The following is a 25,717-nucleotide window of genomic DNA, read 5'->3' as shown; positions in this document are numbered from 1 at the left end:
TGCAGGTGGGGGAACTGTTCCTATCTAAATGTATATATAGGTTGGAATTTTTCAGTTGCTCTGAATCTAGCGCTAAGGCCGGACAGACCTGTCTGCAAGTACCTGGCGCATCAATTCACAGGATGGTTGGACTAATCTTCGACGATGCCTGGAATATGGGATTGCATTTCAGCTTGAAAGCTTACAAATCTATATGAGTTTGGTCATTACAAATCTCAAACTTCTACTCAGACCAAAACTGATTTCATCTCAAGTTATTCGTATCATCTCCTCAATCCTTGTTGTTGTTGTTGTTCTTCTTCTTCTTCTTCTTCTTCTCAGTTCTTCTTCTTCTTCTTCTTCTTCTTCTTCAGCATTCGATGATGATATCTCCTCTATCCGAAAAGATATAGATATGTTATGTTTGGATTAAAAACAAACTCAGATAATTAATGAATTAATTATGCTTAATTTGTTTGCTCAATTCGAGGGGACACAATTTCACACAGAACTTAATTTGCATTCATGCTGGAAACGAAAGCGGAAGTTGAATGACTGAAGCCCAAAAGCTAAGCAAGCGAACGAACTTGGGTTTGAAAGGACGCGATGTCACACGCACGGCCAGATCGCATGGCAGACAACGCTCATTTGCAACCCGGACGTAGCAACGTGGTATCGAGTTGAGCAAACATCGAAGGAGGTTTTATAGCCACCGAGTTCTACTGGGACGCAGCTGTTCTCCAAAGCTGAGCGGGTGATAACTCGACCGACCGATCGCCCTTTTCGTCAGTTGCAGAGACAGAGACTAGAGTGGACTTTTGCCAGTCACTAGACAGTGTTACTGTTAGCTAATGTTTCTGTATCAATAGGGTAGAGCAAGTTGTGTGACCAACAATTGAACTAAACACCATGTTGCGGCTATTCCATGGTCACAGTCACGTTTCTATATCCACCATGTCGTTGTGCATTATCGTTTGGCAGGTTGTAATACTGACGTGTTTATCAAGCCTCTCTGGGGCGTCGCAAAAAGAGGAGAAAAATGGAGACCCCACCATTCTCAAAGGGCATTTACAACCTTTTGGTGAGAGTGGTCAACGTCGTGAGATCGAAGTCAGGAATGATTTCCCTGAACCCTACGACTTCTTGAAGAACTATCTGAAAAAATCCAAGCCCGTGAAGCTGCCCGGAGTTATGCGTGATTCACGTGCCGTTCGTCTGTGGACAGACGCCTACCTCATGTCGCTTGACGTGCCTGCTGATACTGTCGTGGGTCTTGAGACCAAGAAAAAAGAAAACCGCTCCCAGGAAACCACATCAATGCATTTCCACGAGTTTCTTAAAATCTACAACCAGACTGAGCATTACATGGTTGATGATGTCCCAAAGTATCTCAGGTAAGTTCCCACAGTAAACTTGCTGGGATGAAGAGATTCAAAATTGAATGATAGTCATATGATCAATTACAGTTGTACATTCTTCGCGAATCAAATAAGGAAATTTTGTGTGATAATAATGAAGACCTTACACCTCATCCTGCCTCTCTCTCTGGCACACAAACATACACCTATGCACAGACAGAGGATAGCTGGCACGTGTACACTTATTTACCATATGGCCTTCAGTCCAGGTTTTGCACTAGTGTGTGTGATCTGTAACTTGAGACAGTACAAACAAGGTTCAGGCTTGTATGCTAAACTGACTAGGGACTGTAAGCAAACAATGTTCTCTATTCTGTGAGTGTCAGCTAGGTTAAAATATGCATGTATAGGTTGTTTACTTTGAACACATTGTCTTTTAATTGTTAAGCTGTCTTTCTTGTCCTCTTTCTCTTCTCCAATCTCTCTCACTCTGGCAAATCATTAGGATGTTGCTAGGTTTTACTTTCCTCAGCATATTAGCAGAAATGGTCAAAAGGCCAAGAAAAACACTGAATGTTTCTGATTCACCGACCAACCCTATTTGTTTCAATCGATCTCGGAACCTTTTTTTACCCTTAAAAAAACCCACCTCCATTTTGCAGACTTTACAAGGATGTCACTTTATTGCGACATCAGGGGACACAGCTCGCATGATTTTCTGCCCACTAAAAAGTCACATGCGCCTATTTAATTTAAATGAAAAGCAACTTTCAATCCACAAGAAAAAAAAAGGTTATCGAACCCAATATTGTTGGGGGCCTTGTCATCTGAAACAAACATTTTATATTTGAGGGCCTATAAGATTTGGCAATTTGTTGACATTTTGACAGTCACCTCTCCCCCACTTTGAACAGATTTGTCAGTCATACTAAAGTAATTGAGTTTTGGGTGATTTGAACCAAGTTTTGGTGTTTCAACAACTGCAGATGCCAATATACATCTATGGTAGACCTTTGCATTGCCCCAAAGTAGTAAACAGAAATAACTGCATTGCGAGATAGTGCTGTTAAAGATTATGCACTGACAATGTTGATAATATTCCTTTGAACTTGTTCTGTCTTGCAGGCCTGATGTGATGGTACCTTGCAGTTTGCAATGTCCAGAGCTTGTTGAACAAGGATTTGCATTTGCTGTAAGTATTACCATTTAGGCATCAAGGTTGTCCCATGAATATTAAGTGTTGCCCTGTGGTATCAGTTCCCCTTGTTTCAGTACAGCCGAAGGCCCTTTCTAAGACTTCAAAAACCTTAGATAATCAGGTCTTAAAAAGAAGGAATTCTTAAAATCTTTACAGGGGTTATGAACACAAAATCTGAGAAAGCAAGGGGGGGGGGGGGGGGGCTTCAGAGGGGTCTTAAAAGAGGGGTTCCACTATTGCTGTAATGGGTCAGGTACAATTTGTTCTTATTTCTGTTTGCTTGAACACCATAGGTCAGCACTGTTTGGTGTCAGCACTGATTGGTGTCAGCACTGTTTGGTGTCAGCACTGTTTGGTGTCAGCACTGTTTGGTGTCAGCACTGTTTGGTGTCAGCACTGTTTGGTGTCAGCACTGTTTGGTGTCAGCACTGATTGGTGTCAGCACTGTTTGGTGTCAGCACTGTTTGGTGATAGTTATGTTAAGTTACATTGTTCCAGATGATGTGGTTCAGCAGTGGTGGCACAAATTCTGTAGTTCACACAGACGCCTTCGACAATCTCAACTGTCTTTTGCGCGGCCAGAAATCATTTGTCATGATGGATCCAGCCAGAGACAGAGACAAGGTATTTATTATGGACTAGAATGCATGCTTGTGACTGGATCCAGCAATAATGAAATAACATTTTTCCCAGGGAAGTTTTTTTTCGCTTGGTAAATTTGCCGAAATGGGCATAAATGCGTCAACAATTTATAATTATGTGAATTTAAGGTAGTGTTTGATGTTAACCTTTGACCCACTGTTAAAAATTGCTGCAGCACATTCGAAATCGCCAAACCAAGTACAGTATTGAACGATTTGAAATAAGCTTCAGGCGTTTCGTTGACTAATGACACCAAACAAAATCCTTGTATACACTGTATTTCCTTCTAAAAGGTGCTGACTTTAAAGTGTACATCAACTGTTTCATGTATGGTATGACAAAGACATACAATGTTTGAAGCTTACACACCTTAGATAGAAGAGAAGTTTGCTGCTCTATTCAAAAAGACAATGCAAAGAATTAACAGGAAAACATTTGAAAAAATAAGCAGATTAAAATGAAAGCCTCAACAGCCCCCCACTCAACCTAAAGAAAAAATCAACCATCAAAAACAAGCATTCGAACAACTGCACCAACAAAAATCAGTGGCCAATGCCTATCTGGAGCACAAAAAGAAAGAGGAAAAAATCACACACCAAAAGGGAAACGATATGCAGTATAATCCCAAAATGAGACTCTTATTTTTGCAACTTTTGATGTGCTTTTTTATGGCACATAGGCAATTAACTCTTCAGTGAAAAGGCAATTATTGTGTCTGATGAGTATCTGTACTGGCAGCAGATGGTGGTGTACGTGACACAGCCACCCCCGGATAATCACACCATTCACAGCAGGGATTTATCAATCCCCATATGGCTATCACAAATGCTGCCCTCTCAGATTTGATGTCTCCCTTACATTTCAGAATTGGCACTTGCTGATCAGGTGTAATTATGTGTAGCAGCTTCTCAGTCTGTTTATTCCCCCCCCCCCCCCCCCCCCCCCCCCCCCGCCTTGTTGATCATGAAGTGACTAAATGTAAAACGAAAGCCTCAACAGTCAAAGGTTAACATTCAGTTCTGTGAAGAAACTGTGATCGAGACCAAAACTGTCACCATATATCCAAACAATAAACCGTGGATTACAAAGGATCTTAAAGCTGTATTGAACGAGAAGAAGATGGCCTTTTTGAATGGGGACAGTTCTAAAGTTAAAGAGTTTAATAAAGAGTTTCAGAGAAAGGTCAAACTAGCTAAATTGCAGTACAAAGATAAAGTTGAAAGATGTCTGTTTGTGGGGAACGCCAGTGCTGCCTGGAAGGGTTTGAATACGATGATGGGGAGGGACCAACGTCAGAACAGACCTGTGATTGATGACCCTCTTGTTTTTGCTAACGATTTGAACAGCTTTTATTCCCGATTCGATGTCAACAGTTATAAGGAAGAATCTGATAAGTTATGTGATTCTCTAGCACCATGTCCAGTTCAGTTTGAGGAAAAGGATGTCATAAAATGTTTTTCACGTATTAATGCAAGTAAGGCACCAGGCCCAGATGGTTTAGGCGGACGTGTTTTGAAAGTGTGTGCTGATCAGCTTGGTTCAGTTTTTACTCAGCTGTTTCAGCTCTTTCTCGATGTACATTTTATGCCTCGTTCCTGGAAAACTTCCACTATAACACCTGTACCCAAGAAACCAAACGCAAAAGAACTAAATGATTTTCGCCCTGTGGCACTGACTTCTGTTGTAGCGAAATGTATGGAGAGGCTTGTTTGTAACAAGCTCACTGAGTCTGTGGCAGATCGCATGGACCCCCTTCAGTTCGCATATAGGGCAAAGAGAGGCGTCGAAGATGCTACACTCACGCTTATCAACATGATTGTCAGCCATTTAGATACAGCAGGGAACACGGTTAGAGTTCTTTTTATGGATTTTTCATCAGCCTTTAATACGATTCAGCCCCATATACTTATCCAGAGGTTAGTCCAGTTAGATGTGAACAATAATTTGATTTTCTGGATCAGGGAGTTCCTATGCGATCGGCCACAACGTGTCAGCCTCAGCAACCGTTTGTTTGGTCATTCTGTGCTTTCAGACGAAATTGTTTTAAACACCGGGGCCCCACAAGGTTGTGTTCTCTCTCCTGTCCTTTTTTTCATTTACACAAACAACATGCTTTTAAATGATCCAGTTCTAGCCCTCATTAAATATGCAGACGACATGGCCCTCGTTGGGCGTCTGAAGGACGACGAAACTTTGTCAAAGTATTTTACCCAAGTTGATCTTCTGAATGAATGGTTCAAGTCCAGTTTCTTGCAGTTGAATGTAGGCAAAACAAAAGAAATGATTTTTGGAGGAAAGAGTGATAATTGTGGTCCCCAAAAAGTGAGAATAAGCGACAAGGAAGTTGAACTTGTGGAAACCTTCAAATATCTTGGGGTTTCAATTGACAATAAGCTGACTTTTAGTGATCATGTTCATGCTGTTTATAAGAAAGCTCAGCAGCGACTTTTTCTTCTCAGGAAGCTTAAATATTTTAATGTCAATCAAAGTGTTATGGAACTTGTGTATCGCAGTTTGATTGAAAGCATACTGACTTTTAACATTGTGACATGGTATGGTACCACAAATGTTAAAAACAAAGCTAAACTCCACCGCATTGTTGCGACGGCTAGCAAGCTTGTTGGGCAACCCCAACGACAGCTGACCAGTCTCTACGAAGCTGCCATTAAGCGGAAAGCTCTCAAAATTGTCCGTGATCCGATCCATCCTCTCAACCCCTGTTTCGAAATTCTCCCTTCAGGTAAACGTTATAAGGTCCCTTTGGCACGCAAAAACCAGTTTAAAAAGTCATTCCTGCCTTCTGCAGTCACCATTTTAAATTCTTCTCGCATCACGTAGAGGCTGGTCGGCTGGGAAAAAACAAACAATGTGTACATGTGAAGGTGTGTGGGAAATATTTGTAATGTGATTACTCGGCTGTGAAACCCAACTCCTGTGATATGAGAGGGTAAATTTACATAGTGCAATATCATATTTGATTGTATCCCTTTTATGTTTTATGTTTTATGTGTGTCGTCCTATACAATTGTTGTTATAATCGTTTACAGGCAGACAGGGTGTGCCGAAGAAAAATTTCCATTTTTATGTAATATTTTAATGGACAATAAAGTGCTGTTATTGTTATTGTTATTGTTATTTGTGTTTCTGTCATATTCTCTCTTCAAAGTTGTAATGTTACAATATGCAGTATATTTCATTGGAGCGCATCAAACCCCTTGCTACTGTTTTATCTGTAATTGATTTTGACAGGAAAACTTTGGATGCAGGGTTGCACAAATTTGCACAAAGCACAGCACAGGTTAGAGTCGTAACTGTTAGTCAAAAGTTCATGTACATGTACTTGTTTTTAAAATAATTGTCTTTTTATTTTGTCTGGCGCAAATCTACCCAGGTTTTCACATTTACTTGAATACCTTTCTGCTTGAACAGACACCATAATTAATACCCTGTCTACCAAAGAAATTAAGGGCCAAAAGCTTGACACACATTATCTGGGAAACAAGGTACAGTATCTTCAAAAAGATTTGTGGGGAATTCAAACAACTTGGTTTGCCACAAGGTTGCTGCTGTGCTACTTAGGAGTGGGTTTTGTAAATCAAAATGAAAACATTTTAAAATGTGTTCAATCACTTTTTTTTTATCCGTTAACGTATTTTGGCACTTTAAAAAAAAATCAGATTTTGGTTGACAGCAAAGGCTGATTTGAGGGTGTGTACGTGTCTTCTCAAATCAGATTACAATAAAGAATTTTTTCCATGTATTGTTCACAGATTGACATATCGCACAACGGGGCATACTCCGCCGTTGATGTTGACAGGTATGTTTGCAAGCTGAAAATGCCCAGATAAAAATCTATATTCACACCTGTAGATGAATCCCTTTGTACCCCCAATCACCAGCGGTTTGGCAGATACTGTCCACATGTGAAAGATGTGTATGGTAACAGGATATTACACGCTAGCCAAACCAATCCCTTTCATTATATCCTATTTCAGCTTTTAATATGTCATGTGTTTTTGTTGTTACAGCTGTCAAAATATGATAGCTTTCTGTACTCTTCAGAGCAGAACATTGATTGTTTTGTAAAACAGTTCTTTTTCTTTCATAATTTATAAGTGAAAATGACTTAACTCAAAGGTGTTTTGTGTAAGGCACAGTGTTGCCAAATGTTATATATATATGTACAAGTATATATCATTTTGAAAATCACCACTTTGTTGCAAGGAAAAAGATAAAAAAAAAGACATCACACGTTAACATGTAGTGGTGTTCAAAGTACATGTACCTAAAAATGCTGAGAATCCAAAACACGTTTTAAAATGTTTTTGGACCAAAATGTTATTAATAACATTAATAAAATGTTATTACTAATTCTGGCGTTAATATGAAAAAGTGAATGTCACACGCTTTCCTTCTTTGCCACTGCTAAAGCAAACGTGTGCAAGATTGTATGTTACACGCTTTAGGAGCATGGCAAGCACGGATTCAAACTCAAAATCGTCCCTCCAAAAGCCACAAAATGCACACACGACTTTTATTTCTCCTGCTGTTATCGTTTCTTCTCTTTACAAATTCTTCAACGCTCAGAATACTGAAAACGGCATCCCAGACGACAGAACTATTTCCATAGGCGAATTTAGCTGCCCTTGGAAAGTGGCTCGCTCAGAAGGCTTGTTTGTCTGACACTATAAGGACAGAGTTCTGAACATAGATGACAAAGATTTCGGAATGAACAAATATTTTGTGGATGCAGACACAAAAAGACGTCATGAAGAATGCGATGCTTCAAAAGATACAGACTGTGACGATGACTGTGACGTCATTCACATATACCGAGACGTCATTCACAGCTGTTCGGTCACTTCCTTCAAAAAGTAGATCTCTCCACAATGGCTGCTCCTGTGTTTAGGTTTGTCAAGCTTGAGTACACAAAACGTGTTTGTTCTCTCCTCTGTTGAAGTTGTGAGACATAAATGCTATTCCGACTTGGTCGTGTGACGAGTTTTCTTCCACACTCGATTAGCTGATGTCTAACTCAGCCTGACGGCTTCGTTAGACAATCAACGTAATCTCGTGTGGAAGAAAACGTCTGTCACACGACCAAGTCTGAATAGCAGGTAATGTTAAACAGTATTGATTTTGCCTTTTGTGTAAAAAACGACACAACATTGGTCATTGTTAGAGTGTTGCATGGGTCGGCAAAAGGATACAATTCATGTGTGTACCTTTTGTGTACATTCACTAACTTTTGTGAATTTTCCAGACACACACTCTCTTGCACACACACGCTCACACATGTGCACACTCTTCCATGCACACCCACCCACGCATGCATGTGCGCACACACACACACACACATTCACACACACACACACACACACACACACACACACACCCACCCACACACCCACACACACACACACACACACTCACACACACACACACACACACACACACACACACACACACACACACACACACACACACACACACACACACACACACACACTCACACACACACACTCACACTCACACAAGCAGAGAAATGTCAGTACTAAATGTAATACAATGATTTCTTTGCAGTGTGGATTTGACAAAGTTCCCCGGCCTTGCAGATGCAGAGTTCTATCATGTCAATGTAACAGCTGGGGACTGCCTGTACATTCCCTACAGATGGTGAGTGTAAGGCATCCTGAACTCAGGTCAAAATGAGTTACTTCCCTTAGGGTCTCATTTATCCCTGACAGGATGGATGCCTTTGTTTTCTTTCTCTGGAGAGGAAATCGATTTTTTTACATATTTAGAGCTTTTCGTAATGTGTTCTTGATATAAGCAGATTCGCGATCGTCGATAATAATTTTTCATGGTGTTGTGTAATTTTTAAATTACAAATGAATTGATATGTAAGACAGTTTCAAGCGAGCTATCTTTCGCGGGTGTATTTACTGTGCAAACAACTCTAAATATGGCAACAGTGTCACGTGATAATCAACTTTGGCTACGAAGCAGACGATACTTTTTTCCGTAACCAGTTGCGAGTGATGCAACAATATCACGGTCTCCTTCCCACAGCAGTCTCAACATTTCGACTTGTTTTAACCTTAGAACGATGTCTATATCATAACTGTGAATAACAGGACGGATTTTCACTGTCGGAAGTCGGCCAATCTGCAATCACTTTCGTCTCAGTTGGAAGATAACTCTGTATTCTTGTTTTGATAGATTCCAAGCAGTAATTATACATCCTGTCAGAGAGACCATAATCGATAGCTTGGACCGATGATTATCAGAATGGAGTGTGAGGTTGTTACATCCTGAATACAGCCACCCCAGTGTCTCCTTTCATTTCACAGAAAAGCACACGGCTCCTGAACTGAAATACAGTGGAATCTCCCGTTTAGTTTTAAGTTTTAAGACCCCAAAACTCTGAAAAAAGTAGGTCTTAAAAAGGAGGGAGTCTCAAAATGGGGGTCAATTTACAGAAGTAATGAACAGAAAGTCTGAGAAAACACAGTTTTAAAAGGAAGAAAGTCTTAAATTGGGAGTTGCACTGTAGCTGAAGTACTTTATTCCCCCCTCTGCTTCTTTACCTCTGTAAACTTGTAGAGCTAGTTATTTTTCGATAATGACCCAGCAACCAAACAAATAACGAGCCAGCAACAGCCTGAATCCTCGATAGTGCAATGGGTTGAGAAGCTGTTCTGTTTCGGTACTACCGTCTTTTGCGACTGAAAAGTTCCGAACGCTCTATACGTACGAAGTATACATCTCTAGAGCAAACAATACAAACATACCGCATTTAAATTAACAACTACAGGCCTGAACACATGAATCTCCATATAAAATCCATGAGTTTGGTTGTTTTCTGAATCTAGATCTGCCATGCACAAACGTTCATCACAAGCAAATTCCCAAGGCAAGTAACTCATACTTTGTCTAGCGACAAGAGTAGTTCCCCTTCTTTTCACTCAGTTTCTTCGACAACACTGACTGCAATCCGACGGTCAGTTTTCAACAATATTTCATTTTATAAACAGATCACACGCAACCAAATGCACACATCTCATCAATTTAAACAACATAAAGCGGTTTCATACACTATTTTCCCCAGAAAACTGAACTTCATACAGTAATTAACGTTGGAACACGGGTGCAAAAGTTCGTCTGCTAGTCCCATTTGACGAAAGAATATTATCCTAAGCGATACTAAAACATAAAGAGAACACACAATATCTGCCTTTACTGCCACAGCAGAATAACAGCATATCTGTGTACTTGATTTTAGTCCAAAACAGAGAAACTGACAAGAAGTGTTAACAGAATGGAATGATTTGCACGGAACTATACAACCGCGCATTAATTGATCGCCTGCGCAGGTTGACTGGGTGAGTGATTCGGATTCGATCTTCTTCTTCTTCTTCGGCGTTCCAGGATTTTTGGCCTCAGGTCAGACTTCAAGTTTTGTAGCTTGAATAAAGCTGGTGGTCAGGATCAGGGAGTCTTTGGTGCCCCAGAGTTGCTCCTGCAGTGTGGCACCTTGAGGCCAGTGATCTGTTCTGGCTTCCTGGTGGAGCGGGCAGGTCTGCAAGATGTGCTCCGGGGTCTGTGGGCCTGTTTCGCACAGGCAGTTCGGTGTGTGGGATTCGATCAAACTTTCGCACAAAAACTCCTGTTTTCTTTGAATAAATGAAGAAAGGAGGAATAAAGAGGTTACACACCTCGTCTCAGTGATTATTAAAAATAATAGTCTCAGTTCGCGGTCATGAAAAAGATCGCTGAAGCTCGCATTTTTCATGATCCGCCAACTTTGACCATTATTTTTAATAATCACTGAGACTCAGCATGTAACCTCTACTTACAATACAGAAACAAAACAAAACCTGTACTCACCTTGACAATTGGATCCACAAACACACATACGCATAATCAAACAGTGTTGACCTTTAGGTCTTCATCAGCAATAACAGTTTACTTATAATATAAAAGAACAAAAGTAAAGTAAAATAAGAATGAAAAACAGAAGAGGACAGAGGAGAGGCTGCTGAATGCTCAAGGATGAATGATAACGCTGACAATAACAAAAGAACTAAGGTAAAATAATTTTTCCCGGAGTCGTCTCAGGTCAGTTTAAATGGTGGTACTTTTGTAAATGGAATGCTCTGTAACAGTAATCCTTTGCAGCATGCCTAAATGTGTTAATATGCTCCGATAATTCTTAAATGACTGGATTTACTCTCGTAAAGAAACCATTAGCTTGATTCAATAGGATTGGCCATAATCATTATTCATTTCAAAAGGGGATTTCAGTGTTTGCACGTAGGACTAGTCCTTTGCCAGCACACATCATTGTCTTTTATTGTAATTCTATAATAAGAAATTTATAACAGAAGAAAAGCCAAAGTACTACGTTGCAATTGTAATTCTCTCACATTCGTCTATTTGTTTCCCACCCAGGATTCACCAGGTTCGATCCTTCAACAGCAACGTAGCTGTGAACTTCTGGTGGGACCACTACTCCTCCTCGGACCTGCTTGACCGAGATGAGGCGGTGTGCCAAGGTCAATGTGACCGCAGCCTCACTCTGGATAAAGTGGAGCTCAATGGACAAGACAGCTCAATGGACAACTTAGGCAGCCTTAAGTGAGTACAATTAACTCTTTTTTTCTGAAAATGGGGTTATATTTGAACCTTCGTTTTGAAATTTGACTTGAACATGCACAGAAATGATTGCACCGAACATATCTGGTATTTTTATATAATAATTTTATCTTGACTTCATGTTTTGAAAATGAGAGCTAAAGTTATTTTCCTTGACCTTATTTGCGCTTGCATCATCGCCTCTACACCCAGTTGTGCTTAGTTAGTAAATGTGTTGCTGAATTTTCTCCCAAAGTCAGTAGACATGTCTTGGTTGCATTCAGAGGCTTTTCATGATGTAGACATTTCATCTCTTGTTTGCTATTGTTTTCAAACAGGGCCCTAGTAGGAGCCTTTCAATCTTGACATTAATCTTGAAAATAATCTTGAATGGAAGATGTGCTAGCAGTGCACAAAGGGCAGGTAAACATCTGTAGGTTTTTTCTTGAAAGCTTAGACTTGTTTTCGCTTACCTTGAAAAGACTGAAAAAACAACAATAAAGGTCAGTTGATGTAAAGTTTAATTGTAGACAACAAAAAGCATTCACAAGTACATTGTCCTTAAAAAGTGAGTCGTGCAAAGCTTTAAAAGCCCTGGCTGGGAGAGAATGTCAAAGAAGGATAGGACAAGCATGTATACAAGCATGTCGGCTGAAATATCTTGCTTCATTATTTGCTGAGTTTTTGTACATTGTATCATTTTGTTTATTTGTTTCAGGGACTGGATGAGGGATGTGGTGATCAACAACCCGATGACGATTGAGATGGTCAAAGACATGTTTAGAGATGTGAGATTTCCTACCAGTGAACTTATCTGAAACTGAATATTTCCTTATATTCTAAAAAGCAGTGTGTGTGTGTGCATGCATGCGTGCGTGCATACACGTACATGTATTACAAAAAGTTAAAAATACAGCATTTCTCTTTATGAAGAGAATGTGTTTATCAGTAAGTTCTAGTGTTACGACTGCAAATAAACAAAAATACCCCATTACCAAGATGACCAACTGGTCTTGCATGGTTGTTTTTTTCATTTGATAGCCTACTTTGGTAGCCTGCTAGTTAGTGCATCTAATGTTGTCCTGGGTTCAAGTCGCACTCAGGAACAGAATAATATAAAGATTCTCTGAGTCAGCTTTACATGCGTTGAGTTGTGCCCAAACCACGCTGATTAATCTCATGTGTGTCTTCATCCAGGCAGGAATGATGAAATAGACGATGTTTAAAAATATCTGTGGAGGTTTTCATGTGCTGTGGAAGAGTTGTATTCCTTGAAGGTGAGGTGGAATGATTACGCCGATAAAGTCACAGCGAAAAACAGGCTACGATGTGCATGTTTTCAAAAGGACAAAAGATATATCGAGCGGACATCAGTGCACTTTTGGCTTAGAGGTCTTGCCTACTGTCGTAATGGTGGAGTGAAGCTTAGCAGAGGAGGGAGTTTCTTCTGTTTCTCCAAGTCATATTGAAGACCTAAAGCACACGCTTCTGTGAGTTATTATTTTAGTGGCTGAAGATAGTAGTTGTTCTCGTGATGAGAATAAAGTCTCAGAAAAGTTTGTTTTTGTTGTTGTTTTTGCTAGGAATACGCCGGAGGAGAATTGCCTGAAATTGCTGACAAGCTCCTCAATGAGGTAAGAGTTGTGTGTTGGTGTGAGTGTTTTGGGGTGTGGGTGTCTGTCTGTCTGTGTGTCTGTCTGTTTGTGTTTGTACATGTATGTGTGTGTTTTTGTGTGCGTGTATTTAAGAGTGAGCATGGGTTTCTTTTATTGTTATGTACATGAACATGTACTATTAAGATTGAAGCCGTGAAGCCTACATTTCTTGTGATAATTAGAACCCTATAGCCAGGGTTCAGCCTGGGAGAAAAGGACAATGGGAAAATTGCCCCCCTCAACCAAATTTGAATGGGACATACATGTAGCTGAAGGCAAGATTGAGAAGCGTCAAGCGGGCTTTGGGCTACCTGGTTTTGTCCAATGGTGCAATATGGTGCCATCTGAGAATTCGCCGCTGTATTTTATCATCTATGTGTGTGTGTGTGTGTGTGTGTGTGTGTGTGTGTGATATCCCCATCTGTTGTTTTAATGTCAGCTGAGGTTGCCGGGATATGAATCTGAAATTATTTCGTTGCTCGACCCGGCAATAAACTTACTTTTATCTTAGTATTATTTCTGATGCAGCCACGTGGACCTGTATTTCGCCTAGAATAGCTCAGCTGTTGTGTTAACAAAGACAAACATGCAAGCAAGAAAATATATTGTTCCGGAATGGCTGCATACAATGGACTATATATATATATATATATATTTAACAGCCAATCACAGCGCGCTACACTAACTCGGCTTGGCGCACGCTTTTGCTTTGCTCATTTGGAATGCTGTACTCTGATATAAGGTGTACACAGGGTGGCGCAGTGGTACGTAATCTCAGTACGCCTTTTGAAACGCTGAAGGGAATTGTAATGGGACATTTGCAGACTTGATGCGCCAATGTAATCCGAACCCATCCTGAACTCAGGTCAAAATGAGTTACTTCCCTTCAGATCTCATTTATCCTTTGTTTTCCTTCTCTGGAGAGGAAATCGATTTTACATATTTAGAGCTTTTCGTAATGTGTTATTGATATAAGCAGATTCGCGATCATTGATAATGATTTTTTCATGGTGTTGTGTAATTTTTAAATTACGAAAGAATTGTTATGTAAGACCGTTTCATGCGAGCTATCTTTCGCTGATGTATTTACTGTGCAAACAACTCTAAATATGGCAAAAGTGTCACGTGATAATCAACTTTGTCACGTGATCATAACAAAATGGCTACGGAGCGGACAAAACTTTTTCCGTAACCAGTTGGGAGTGATGCAACAATATCACGGTCTCCTTTCCACAGCAGTCTCAAAATTTTGACTTGTTTTGACCTTAGAATGATATCTTTATCATAACTGTGAAGAACAGAACAGAAATCACTGCCATTCTACAATCACGTTCGTCTTTCGTCTTTTGATCAGAAACATTAGCGAAAAACATATATGGAAGATAACTCTGTATTCTTGTTTTGATAGATTTCGGCTTTTAGACACTTTCTTTCCCTGTACTCCGCGTAGCAATTATCTATCCTGTCAGAGAGACATGAGCGATAGCGTGGACCGATGATTATCAAGCTGAATGACTCAAAAACTGAGGTGATGCTGTCAGGCTCAAGGCATGCTTTAAATCAGATTGACTGTACTTCCCTGACAATAGGCGACACTCAGATTGTCTCCCAAACCGCTGTTAAGGACCTAGGCGTGTACCTGGACTCTGCTCTGACAATGCAAAAACACATTAGTTTTGTTTGTAAATGTGCCTTTTTTGAGTTGCGCAAGATTTCCTCTGTCAGATCATTCCTGACACTCCAAGCCACTGTTCAACTTGTCTCCTCTCTGATCCTGAGTCGACTTGACTACTGCAACTCATTGCTTGCCGGCCTCCCCACTGAAGAACTTGATCGCTTACAGAGAGTCCAGAACAGTGCTGCAAGGCTCATTCTGCAGAAGTCTAAGAAAGACCATGTCACTCCCCTACTTACCACCCTTCACTGGCTTCCTATGAAGTATAGAATCGAGTACAAGCTGGCTCTGTTAGGGTACCGCTGTTTTGAGAAAACACTTCCCCCCTATTTGTCCCATTCCCTCAGTATCTACGAGCCATCCCGTTCTCTCAGATCCTCCTCTGAAAAACTCCTTCGCATCCCCAAAACCAGGACCAAGACCTTTGGTGAAAGAACCTTTAGGTACCAGATTCCGACCGTCTGGAACTCGCTTCCAAGTTCTATCCGTGACTCCAGCAGCCTTTCCTCCTTCAAAACACAACTCAAAACATACCTGTTTCGTAAAGCCTTTGCTTAGCCTGAGTTGACTCTCCACAACTCTATTCTGTTATGGAACTCTCTACCCTGTATGTGCTTTATGGTCTATTTGTCAATGGTATCTTTGTGCGTGCGCGCATGTGTGTGTGTGTGTGTGTGTGTGTGTGTGTGTGTGTGTGTGTGTGTGTGTGTGTGTGTGTGTGTGTGCGTGTGTGTGTACTTTTAAACATTGTACGCAAAGTTTTTGCTTAGTGCTTGGGTTCTTGGTGTTATGTCTCAGTTAAATGTATGTTTTGTATGCTTGTTGCTTTGTGCTAGTTTATTCTATAATGAATTTGTAAAGCGCCTGGAGCCAATTGATGGGACTCGCGCTATAGAAAAGTTATTTATTATTATTATTATTATTATTATCAGAATGAACCGAACCCTGTATAGCAATGCAACACAACATAAACTTCCTAACACCGTAATTGGTAGTTTTTGAAGCAAATAAGATGATGAGCCGTGTTTTGATGATTGGTTGTGCCCAGGCTGGATGTCAAATGCTTGTGACCCAGATTACAAAATGCAGTTCATAGGGTACTGACCATGTTTTGATGGCATCAGTTTTGATACAAAAAGATAAGTTTTTGTATGACGGCATGGGCGGGGATGTAGCTCAGTCGGTAGCGTGCTGGATTTGTATCCAGTTGGCCACTGTCAGCGTGAGTTCGTCCCCACGTTCGGCGAGAGATTTATTTCTCAGTCAACTTTCTGTGCAGACTCTCCTCGGTGTCCGAACACCCCCGTGTGTACACGCAAGCGCAAGACCAAGTGCTCACGAAAAAGATCCTGTAATCCATGTCAGAGTTCGGTGGGTTATAGAAACACGAAAATACCCAGCATGCTTCCTCCAAAAACGGCATATGGCTGCCTGAATGGCGGGGTAAAAAACGGTCATACACGTAAAATTCAACTCGTGCAAAAAAACCACGAGTGTACGTGGGAGTTTCAGCCCACGAACGCAGAAGAAGAAGAAGTATGACGGCATCATTTCGCACAAGCTGAATATTTATCTGTGAAATGGTTATGTTTTCCTTCTGCAGGTGTTTGAGAAGCTGGACCTAAATAAGGATGGCCAATACACCATTGACGATAATGAAGAGATCCCAGATGAGGTTTGTATAATTACTGTACTTATTTTAGCGGAAGCCTTCCTTTAACTGGCCCCCCCCCCCCCCCCCCCCCCCCCCCGCGGGTTAGGGGGAAGAATTTACCCGATGCTCCCCAGCATGTCGTAAGAGGCGACTAACGGATTCTGTTTCTCCTTTTACCCTTGTTAAGTGTTTCTTGTATAGAATATAGTCAATTTTTGTAAAGATTTTTAGTCAAGCAGTATGTAAGAAATGTTAAGTCCTTTGTACTGGAAACTTGCATTCTCCCAGTAAGGTAATATATTGTACTACGTTGCAAGCCCCTGGAGCAAATGTTTGATTAGTGCTTTTGTGAACAAGAAACAATTGACAAGTGGCTCTATCCCATCTTCCCCGTCGGGATATAACCCTTCGTGGTTGAAAATGACGTTAAACACCAAATAAAGAAAGAAAAGTTCCTTTAACTGCAGGTACTTATGTGTGAATGTTTCCACATCTTTAGTCTTTTTGCTTTCTCTCCGGCGAGATGATTTGCAAATAACTGCAGTAGGTTATGGTCTTTCATTCACAGGCATTTTATTTATTTATTTATTTTTTGTCTCGTTACTTTTTTTAGTTTTTTCCAAGACAGATCAGAAGAAACCACCCAGCCTTAAATCTTAGTTTTTGTTAGAATTGCAGTTTATTGCAGTTTAGTTCAGTAATTTCTTTCTTTGTTGTAGTAACCTCCTCCCCCTCCCACCCCCCCCCCCCCCCCCCCCCCCCCTTTGCTCAACATTTTCTTTGCTGCATTTTGTTGTTCTTTTTTTGCAGAATTGGGAGACGATAAGGGATGATGTCTCCGCTCTTACATCCATGTTAGAGGAAGACAATCTAAAATTTGAGAGAGAAGAATATGCCCAGTACGTGGAGGCAGATCGCAAACGAGAGGAACTCTGAACTTCAGTCGGTGGTCCCACTTTCCACTATCAAATATTGATAATCTTTGATCTATTTTTCTTAACCTTGTGTGATGTTTTAAAGTCAAGTTTACAAATTGAACCCCATCAGCAGTGTTGTTGACAGTCTATGGTGTCTAATGTGTTGTTGTATTTGTATATGTATGCTGTCTATATGTGTGTAAGTGAGTCAGTATGACTCATGGTATCAAATACCATCACTTCTACCCAAGATGGGCACCCCTGCAATGCTAAATATATTTTCCTGTACACAGCAGGTGATGCATACTTTTGGCGATAATGTGTTGTTTAATCGCCATACTATTTAACAAAAAAAAATGAACTGAAAAATGTGGATCATTTCCGATAGTAGGAGTTTTGAAGGATTCAATTTGGCTCCATGGCATTAAAAAAATAGTGCTAAACAATGACCTCAAACATAATATGCATCGCCTATTATGTATGGGAGACACTCATTGTCGTTAATTGCAGTTTTCCCCAATGTGGGGTCGCCTATCACAGGTTGAAGTGACCAATACCAACCGCATCAGCATAAGTATCAGACAAAGTAAAAGAGATGATGTATTTAGCTAGTAGAAATGTTGCGTTTTAGTGCCTTTATTCTTTGTTGTTGGTTTTTTGATAATGATGGTTTTACAAATCATGAGGAAAATAAATACCTGAGGATTTGTGTTTTCTCAAGCACAACCAGCATTGTTATGAAATCCCACTGTTGTATGATCTTGTGTGTCCTCGATTGTCATCTTTTTTGAAAATCATTGAATGTGAAATATACTGGCATTATCAAAATACATATCAGATTTGCATTATTACTTTGAAGTGACTAATTTTTCAGCTTTTTAGTTTGTATCAAATTTTTGATAATAATTGTTAGGAATCAAAGTTATTGTCCTTCCAGATCCTTATTTTGTTGTGCCTTGATTTCCTTGAATTGTTTCAGTTCAAAATTTAGGAGCATTGTGGGGATACTGCTGAATGTGCAGAAAAATCCTGTTGAATAAAATGTATTGCAGTATAATCAAACAGTAAGCACAGGAAGCCATTCCGCTAACATTTTGTAAGTTATCAGTCAACAAGGATGTGATATGAATAGAACTGTCAAAGGCTTTTTTTTTTTAGTGTGAATGTAAAAGTGTGATTGGACCCTGTCGCACACAACTCCTCTAGAAGCTTCAAGACACATGAATGCACATTCATTTAGTGTATATGTTTATCAGATGACAGTTGCTGCAGCACCCCTAAAAAAAAAAAGAAAGAGTGAGTAAACACTGATTATGAATCTTTATTTTAGCATTTGTTCATTTGAAACTTTAGAAGATGACTTGAAAAATGTTGATATTTAGCTGATTAAATCACTGTTTGTATGAACGGAAACAGATTCTTTTGTACGAGCTGAATCATGGCGTACTAACAAAATTGGCATGTTTTCAGAAAATCTGGTACAGTACTAAAATAAGCCATGGATTTCTATAAACTTCTGTACAAGCGAAATGTCATAACAGGTCATGTTTTTGGTGCTCATGTGCAAATCAGGGTTCAATTTTGATTACAGGGCGAGAAAAACAAGAATATGTTGAAAAATCATGCAATATTGCCCCCTTTTGTCTGCGTGTGTAATCATGCGGTTGACTAGCACCTTGAACACATAGCCCAAACAATTTGCTACCTTATTCTTGCAATATCATAAAGTCCGCTGCCCACACGACTTACCGCAATGTGTTTCTTCGAACAAGTGCTGAAAATGAAGGCTGTATGAATGGAAACATCTGGTTTACAAACGATATAGCCAGAATCAGTTGACACACCGTGATATATATATATATATATATATATATATATATAGATCTCTCTGGCTCTCTCTCTCTGTCTTTTTCTCTGTGTGTCTCTCTCTCGCATGCACACACATACGTACACACATGTGTACTTGTTGCCTGCCTTTTCTGTTGTCTATATGTCTCAACAGGTGCAACAAATTTGGCATATTTAGCCGCTGCCATCATGTTTGTGTTGTGAACCAACGTTCTTTTGGCCTTGGTATTTACTATTTATCTTCTTTGGCTGTCACTTTTATTTATTCATTGATTAGTCATTTCATTTTTAGGATTGGCTTTTAAAGGCATATGTACGCGCTCCCGTGTTTACAAAGTGTAGTTTGCCCATAATCGATGTCAAACGCACCATAAGACCATGTAATGACGATATGTCGCCATGCGCGGACCATATACATGCATTACAGCTTGTTCTAGCCTCTGAAAAAGTGAGGATGTCAACAAAGACGCGGAGTTATTTCCCTTGCGTCAACGTTCCCTCTGTTGGCAAATCTATAAATAGGACGATCTAGATCAAACTAAAAATTCAAATATCTCAACATTTAAGGGGTCCTAGACCACAATATCTTGCAGGGAACTTAATTTAGCATGTCTCCAGCTGTTGGTAAAGCAATTAGCGTGTATAGTCATCGAGTACATATGGCTTTAACTAAGACTAATTTTTTAACATTGATTGTTATGAGGTTGGTGCTAATATTTAAAATCCTTCAGAAAAATGAAAATGGTTCAAAACTCCTTTAGCACCATCATGTTTGGTGCTAATAAGAAATTATACGTTTTGCCAGATTTATTGTTAGAGATTTTTTTTATAGCTTTTGTGTACGTCAACACTATTTTTTGTGTTTCCCAGCACGACTGATTAAGTTGCCTTTCATTAAAATATACAATATCTGTGCAATTTTACTTCATGCGCATTCATTATGATTTCTGTGTTTTTGTGTTGTTTTTTCCCCTTGGGGAGGTGAACTTTATAAAATCAATATTTAATTTGAAATTTTCTTTCCTCAGGTTTTGGTGACCGATTATATGATATACATGTAGTTACTCTTCCCTTTAATGTAAATAAGTGTTTGTTTTTGTCTTCACTCAGTCTTCTGTGATTTGTGATCTTTTTGTTTGTGTGAACAAAATAAAGGTTTTTGGACTGAAATTGATTTTGTCAGCATATTCTTGATGAATAGTTTGATGCAACTACAGCCAAAACAGACACAAACAGAAATACTAGGAAGACACCTACAAGGAACGACAGACACTGGATGCAACCAGCTGCTTGATTATGTCGGTTTTTGTATGTAAGTGCTGTGTGTGTGTGTGTGTGTGTGTGTGTGTGTGTGTGTCCTAGCGCATACAAATGTGTATGTATGAGAATGTGTGTGCATGCAAACCACAGTAGTTTTGCTCAACACCATTACAGCATACACCAGAATTTTTGGATAAGTCACCGCGATTTCTGAAAGTGCACAATACTAACACTCCCTGCAAAAACAGTACCGGTATGTACAATTATATGCAGTTCATGCAGCTGAAAATTGGTACCTGATCCTCAATGCAGGACGCAAAGACAACAAAAAAGGAATTGGAAGTGTCCTCATAAGCAGGCCATAGAGAAGTTGACATCCGGCTCCGCTATGACCAGAAGGTTGTGTGGGACTTTTTACAAACACACACGCGCGCATGTGCACACACGTTCATGCATTCATGCACACACACACACACACACACACACACACGCACTGTTACATGTACAGAATACAGGATATTTTATAACCCGAGGTTAGGAGTTCATCTTGATATTGTGATTGAAAAGGTATCCACTCAAATAATGCACACCCAAACTTACACATGTATAAAAAGAGTAAACAAAACAAATTGGGCTAAATGTACATTATGAAAAACAACCAGCAAAACCAACCAGTATCCTCTGCCCTCACAAGTCAATTACACACACACACACGCACACACACTATGTGGCTGATGTGTATATATAATATAATTTTTAAAAAACAAGGCCTGAGTGGAACATGAAAATATGCTTCCATCAACCTGCTGATTCCGTTCAAGAATGTCACACTGACAGGCACATATTGATAACCAGTAACAATTTAGTTCAGCTCTAGAAACATGTGCATACGCATTTTGAACGGAATCAGCAGGCTGTTAAGAAGTTATTTTGTGGCAAAGAACTGAATAGAAGGCAAAAACAGACAGACAGACAGAAAGATATGCACACAAACACATCATGCACAAAAAGTAAAGACAACTGGAGGAAAGAGAGCAGAAAACAACAATAAGAATTGTTTATCGGTTTTACATGAGATCTATTTTTTTCCTCAGCAAGATTGATTGGGGACGAAGAAAAGGACATACGTAGCAATAGAAGCTAACAGTTTTTCTAAGATGAAAAGGAAAAAATACTGGCAGCGGTGGGATTCGAACCCACGCCTCCGAAGAGACTGGTGCCTAAAACCAGCGCCTTAGACCGCTCGGCCACGCTACCTCGATGTCAAGTTGTGTCCGTTCAAAAGTACATATACTAGTACAAACTTAAACCATAATTCTCGTTCTTGGTTAATTACCTTAATTTAACTTTATGTTATCAGTATATTCTAAGGATTACTGTAAATAATCATGAATGTGATTTGTCATCATTGGTATTGTCAAAGGTCAATAATTCGCATAACATTTCGGGCTTCCTCACTGCTATGATACTCAGCTATGCCACCTCAGTCGAATCCCACCCATTATGGTCAGTAATTTTGACCTCAGTTTCGACTGAGAAAAAATCAATAGAAGACCAATAAAGAAAGAACGATTTACTGTACCAGCGAGTTTAAAAAACAACAACTAACAAACAAAAGACTGGCGGTATGAGAGGCAAACGAGTGGTTTTTATTGCAATAAAACAAGCCACCGTCGTCTGCTATGTGTGGTCTGCTATGTGTGGCCGGTTGTCTCCCTTTATCCGGTCAACCCTTTTAGAGCAGTTCTCTCATCCTTAGATACTGTTTGCATTTGATGAATACTAATATAGCTGAACCAGTATAGATTTATATCAAATAAGATTGAAATTCGTTTGTAAAAAAAAATCCACATTGGTGCAATGTGAGCAGAGGATTTGACAATGAGAATAAGTAATGTAAAATGAACCCTCGTACTTATGAAGGTAGCGTGGCCGAGCGGTCTAAGGCGCTGGTTTAAGGCACCAGTCTCCTCGGAGGCGTGGGTTCGAATCCCACCGCTGCCATTTTTTTTCTTTTGTGTTCAAATTGTCTTTTTCTGAAGTTTTATGGTTTAAAGTTTGTACTAGTATATGTAGGCATTTGAAGTTTTACTCCTTTTCTTTTTGAAAGAAAGAAAAAGGCGAGTTCTGAGTCTGTACTTGAGCCGTTATCTTAGGCTATTCTACTGTATAACAAAATAAAATAAAAGCAAAAAAACAACAACAAACTCAAGAATGGTAAGTTATTGGCCACGTTTAGTTTATGGGGAAAAACAACATCTGCGGTACTTCGTCCTAGCCAGCTACTTGGAACACTTTTATGTATCTGTACCATAAGTGTTTGTGACAATGTCTGTCTGTCAACTTTAAAAGAAGATAACTGGGTCGCAGGACCTGGCGTGATCGGCGTAACCGGTTTTTTTTTTTTTTTTCCACATAGATTAAACGTTCCAATAACTAACCATTCTTGGGTTTTTTAATTCTGAATTTTTAAGCGTTACTAACAGTAACGGTCTGTCTGTTTTTTAATTTTTGTATTATTTACTATAGTTTCAAAAAAGCTTTCCAATTTGAACTGATCGAAGCTGGTACTACACATTTGAAAATTCATATCATCAAGGATATATCATCATGTCAATCCAAACATTGATCTCTGTCAGGACAGATAGACTGAACCTCAACGACCTTGGCCTTCAGATAACCCGCAGTGATTGATTTACATACGGGCCCCGGCATCAATCAGTGAAGCGGCGTCACTGACAACACTGAGCTATCAACATAAGCTCACTTTTTTATGCATGCCACACGATCCGATGGCTTAACATCAAAGATGCTCATCAGTCATAATTGTGCTAACAACGGACAGGTTACTTCCATAACATTTCCTGAGATTCGTAAACGCCCGTTCGAACCTCAGTGTCTCAGTGCTTTACATACCAAATCATTATGCGCCTTAAATGCCCCCATCCCACTCTCACTCCCACTAATTTATTTCACTAAGTACGTTAATATGCAGTGTGCAAGAGAACACTTCATCGCAGTGCGATTGCAAAGAGAAAGAGTATAGGTACTAACTGATATGTTGTGCGCAGGAACCGTACAGAAGACTTATTTATTGTTGTTGTTGTTGTTGTTGTTGTTGTTGTTGTTCGTGGTGGTGGTGTTTGGCGAGCGCCGAATGTAGCACGCAGGCACACGACCAATAGCGCACGGAAAAGATCCTGCAATCCATGTTATAGTTCGGTGGGTTACAGAAACACGAACAAAACCCAGTATGCTCCCCCTGAAAGGCTAAATGACGGGTTGAAAAAGGTCATATACGTAAAAATCCACTCGTGCAAAAAACACGAGGGTGTTTGGGAGTTTCGGCCTACGAACGCAGAAGAAAACAAGTCGCCAAAGGCAAAAATACAACATTTAGTCAAGCTCAGTCGAACTCACAGAATTAAACTGAACGCATTGCATTTTTTCCGCAAGACCGTACACTCGTAGCATCGTCTGTCCACCACTCGTGGCAAAGGCAGTGAAATTAACAATCCAGAAAAGCGCGGTAGCGGTTGCGCTGAGGAGGATAGCACGCTTTTCTATAGATATCTCTATTCTTTTTAACTCTCTGACCGTGTTTTTAATCCAAACATATCATATATATATGTTTTTGAAATCAGGAACCGACAAGGAAGAAGATGAAATTGATTTTAGATTTCGGAAATGTAATTTTGATTATGGTTTTCATGTTTTTAGTTTTCTGAGCTTGTTTTTAATCCGAATAGAAAATTTTTATATGTTTTGAATCAGAAAACGACGAACAATCATTTTATAAAAGAATAATTTTAATTACAATTTTCAGATTTTTAAGACCAAAGTCATTAATTAATTTTTAAGCCTCCAAGCTGAAATGCTTTACCAAAGTCCGGCCTTCGGCGAAGATTGCTTGACTAAAATTTCAATCAATTAAAAACAAGTCGCGTAAGGCGAAAATACAACATTTAGTCAAGTCGCTGTCGAACTCACAGAATGAAACTGAACGCAATGCAACGCAGCAAGACCGTATACTCGTAGCATTGTCAGTCCACCGCGCACGGCAAAGGCAGTGAAATTGACAAGAAGAGCGGGGTAGTACTTGCGCTGAGAAGGATAGCACGCTTTTCTGTACCTCTCTTCGTTTTAACTTTCTGAGCGTGTTTTTAATCCAAACATATCATATCTATATGTTTTTGGAATCAGGAACCGACAAGGAATAAGATGAAGGTGTTTTTAAATTGATTTGGACAATTTAATTTTGATAATAATTTTTATATATTTAATTTTCAGAGCTTGTTGTTAATCCAAATATAACATATTTATATGTTATTGGAATCAGCAAATGATGGAAAATAAGATAAACGTAAATTTGGATCGTTTTATAAATTTGTTTGGTTTTTTTACAATTTTCAGATTTTTAATGACCAAAGTCATTAATTAATTTTTAAGCCACCACGCTGAAATGCAATACCGAAGTCCGGGCTTTGTCGAACATTACTTGACCAAAATTTCAACCAATTTGGTTGAAAAATGAGGGCGTGACAGTGCCGCCTCAACTTTCACGAAAAGCCGGATATGACGTCATCAAAGACATTTATCAAAAAAATGAAAAAAACGTTCGGGGATTTCATACCCAGGAACTCTCATGTCAAATTTCATAAAGATCGGTCCAGTAGTTTAGTCTGAATCGCTCTACACACACACACACACACACACACACGCACATACACCACGACCCTCGTCTCGATTCCCCCTCTACGTTAAAATATTTAGTCAAAACTTGACTAAATATAATGAGGGTGTGAAAGTGCCGCCTCAACTTTTACAAAATGCCGGATATGACATCATCAAAGACATTTATAAAAAAAATGAAAAAAACGTCTGGGGATATCAT

General features: G+C 39.6%; 1 protein-coding gene and 2 non-coding genes across 3 annotated transcripts; 2 read left to right on the top strand and 1 right to left on the bottom strand.

The window, feature by feature from the left end:
• Window positions 1–539: 539 nt before the first annotated feature.
• LOC138962518 (tRNA wybutosine-synthesizing protein 5-like) lies at window positions 540–20,733 on the top strand. The gene is made up of 10 exons (XM_070334357.1): window positions 540–1,373; window positions 2,463–2,529; window positions 3,034–3,159; window positions 6,948–6,994; window positions 8,761–8,853; window positions 11,632–11,817; window positions 12,533–12,602; window positions 13,398–13,448; window positions 16,748–16,819; window positions 17,609–20,733. Exons 1-10 carry the CDS (start codon window positions 889–891, stop codon window positions 17,732–17,734), a joined length of 1,323 nt encoding a protein of 440 aa, XP_070190458.1. The 5' UTR covers window positions 540–888; the 3' UTR covers window positions 17,735–20,733.
• A 1,265-nt stretch (window positions 20,734–21,998) lies between these two features.
• Trnal-uag (transfer RNA leucine (anticodon UAG)) lies at window positions 21,999–22,080 on the bottom strand. The gene has a single exon. It is a non-coding gene; the product is annotated as a tRNA-Leu (tRNA).
• A 665-nt stretch (window positions 22,081–22,745) lies between these two features.
• On the top strand, window positions 22,746–22,827 carry Trnal-aag (transfer RNA leucine (anticodon AAG)). The gene has a single exon. It is a non-coding gene; the product is annotated as a tRNA-Leu (tRNA).
• The last annotated feature ends 2,890 nt before the right edge of the window (window positions 22,828–25,717 follow it).

This window comes from Littorina saxatilis, linkage group LG3 (genome assembly GCF_037325665.1).
Source record: "Littorina saxatilis isolate snail1 linkage group LG3, US_GU_Lsax_2.0, whole genome shotgun sequence".
NCBI classification, from domain to species: domain Eukaryota; kingdom Metazoa; phylum Mollusca; class Gastropoda; order Littorinimorpha; family Littorinidae; genus Littorina; species Littorina saxatilis.
The sequence above is the reverse complement of the archived record's forward strand: the minus strand, read 5'-3'. Positions and strand labels throughout refer to the sequence as shown.

Coding starts and splice junctions, on each gene's coding strand:
- LOC138962518 (XM_070334357.1), top strand. CDS start 889: ATGTTGCGGCTATTCCATGGTCACAGTCACGTTTCTATATCCACCATG. Junction 12,603..13,397: donor TCAAAGACATGTTTAGAGAT/GTGAGATTTCCT, acceptor TGTTTTTGCTAG/GAATACGCCGGAGGAGAATT. Junction 16,820..17,608: donor ATGAAGAGATCCCAGATGAG/GTTTGTATAATT, acceptor CTTTTTTTGCAG/AATTGGGAGACGATAAGGGA.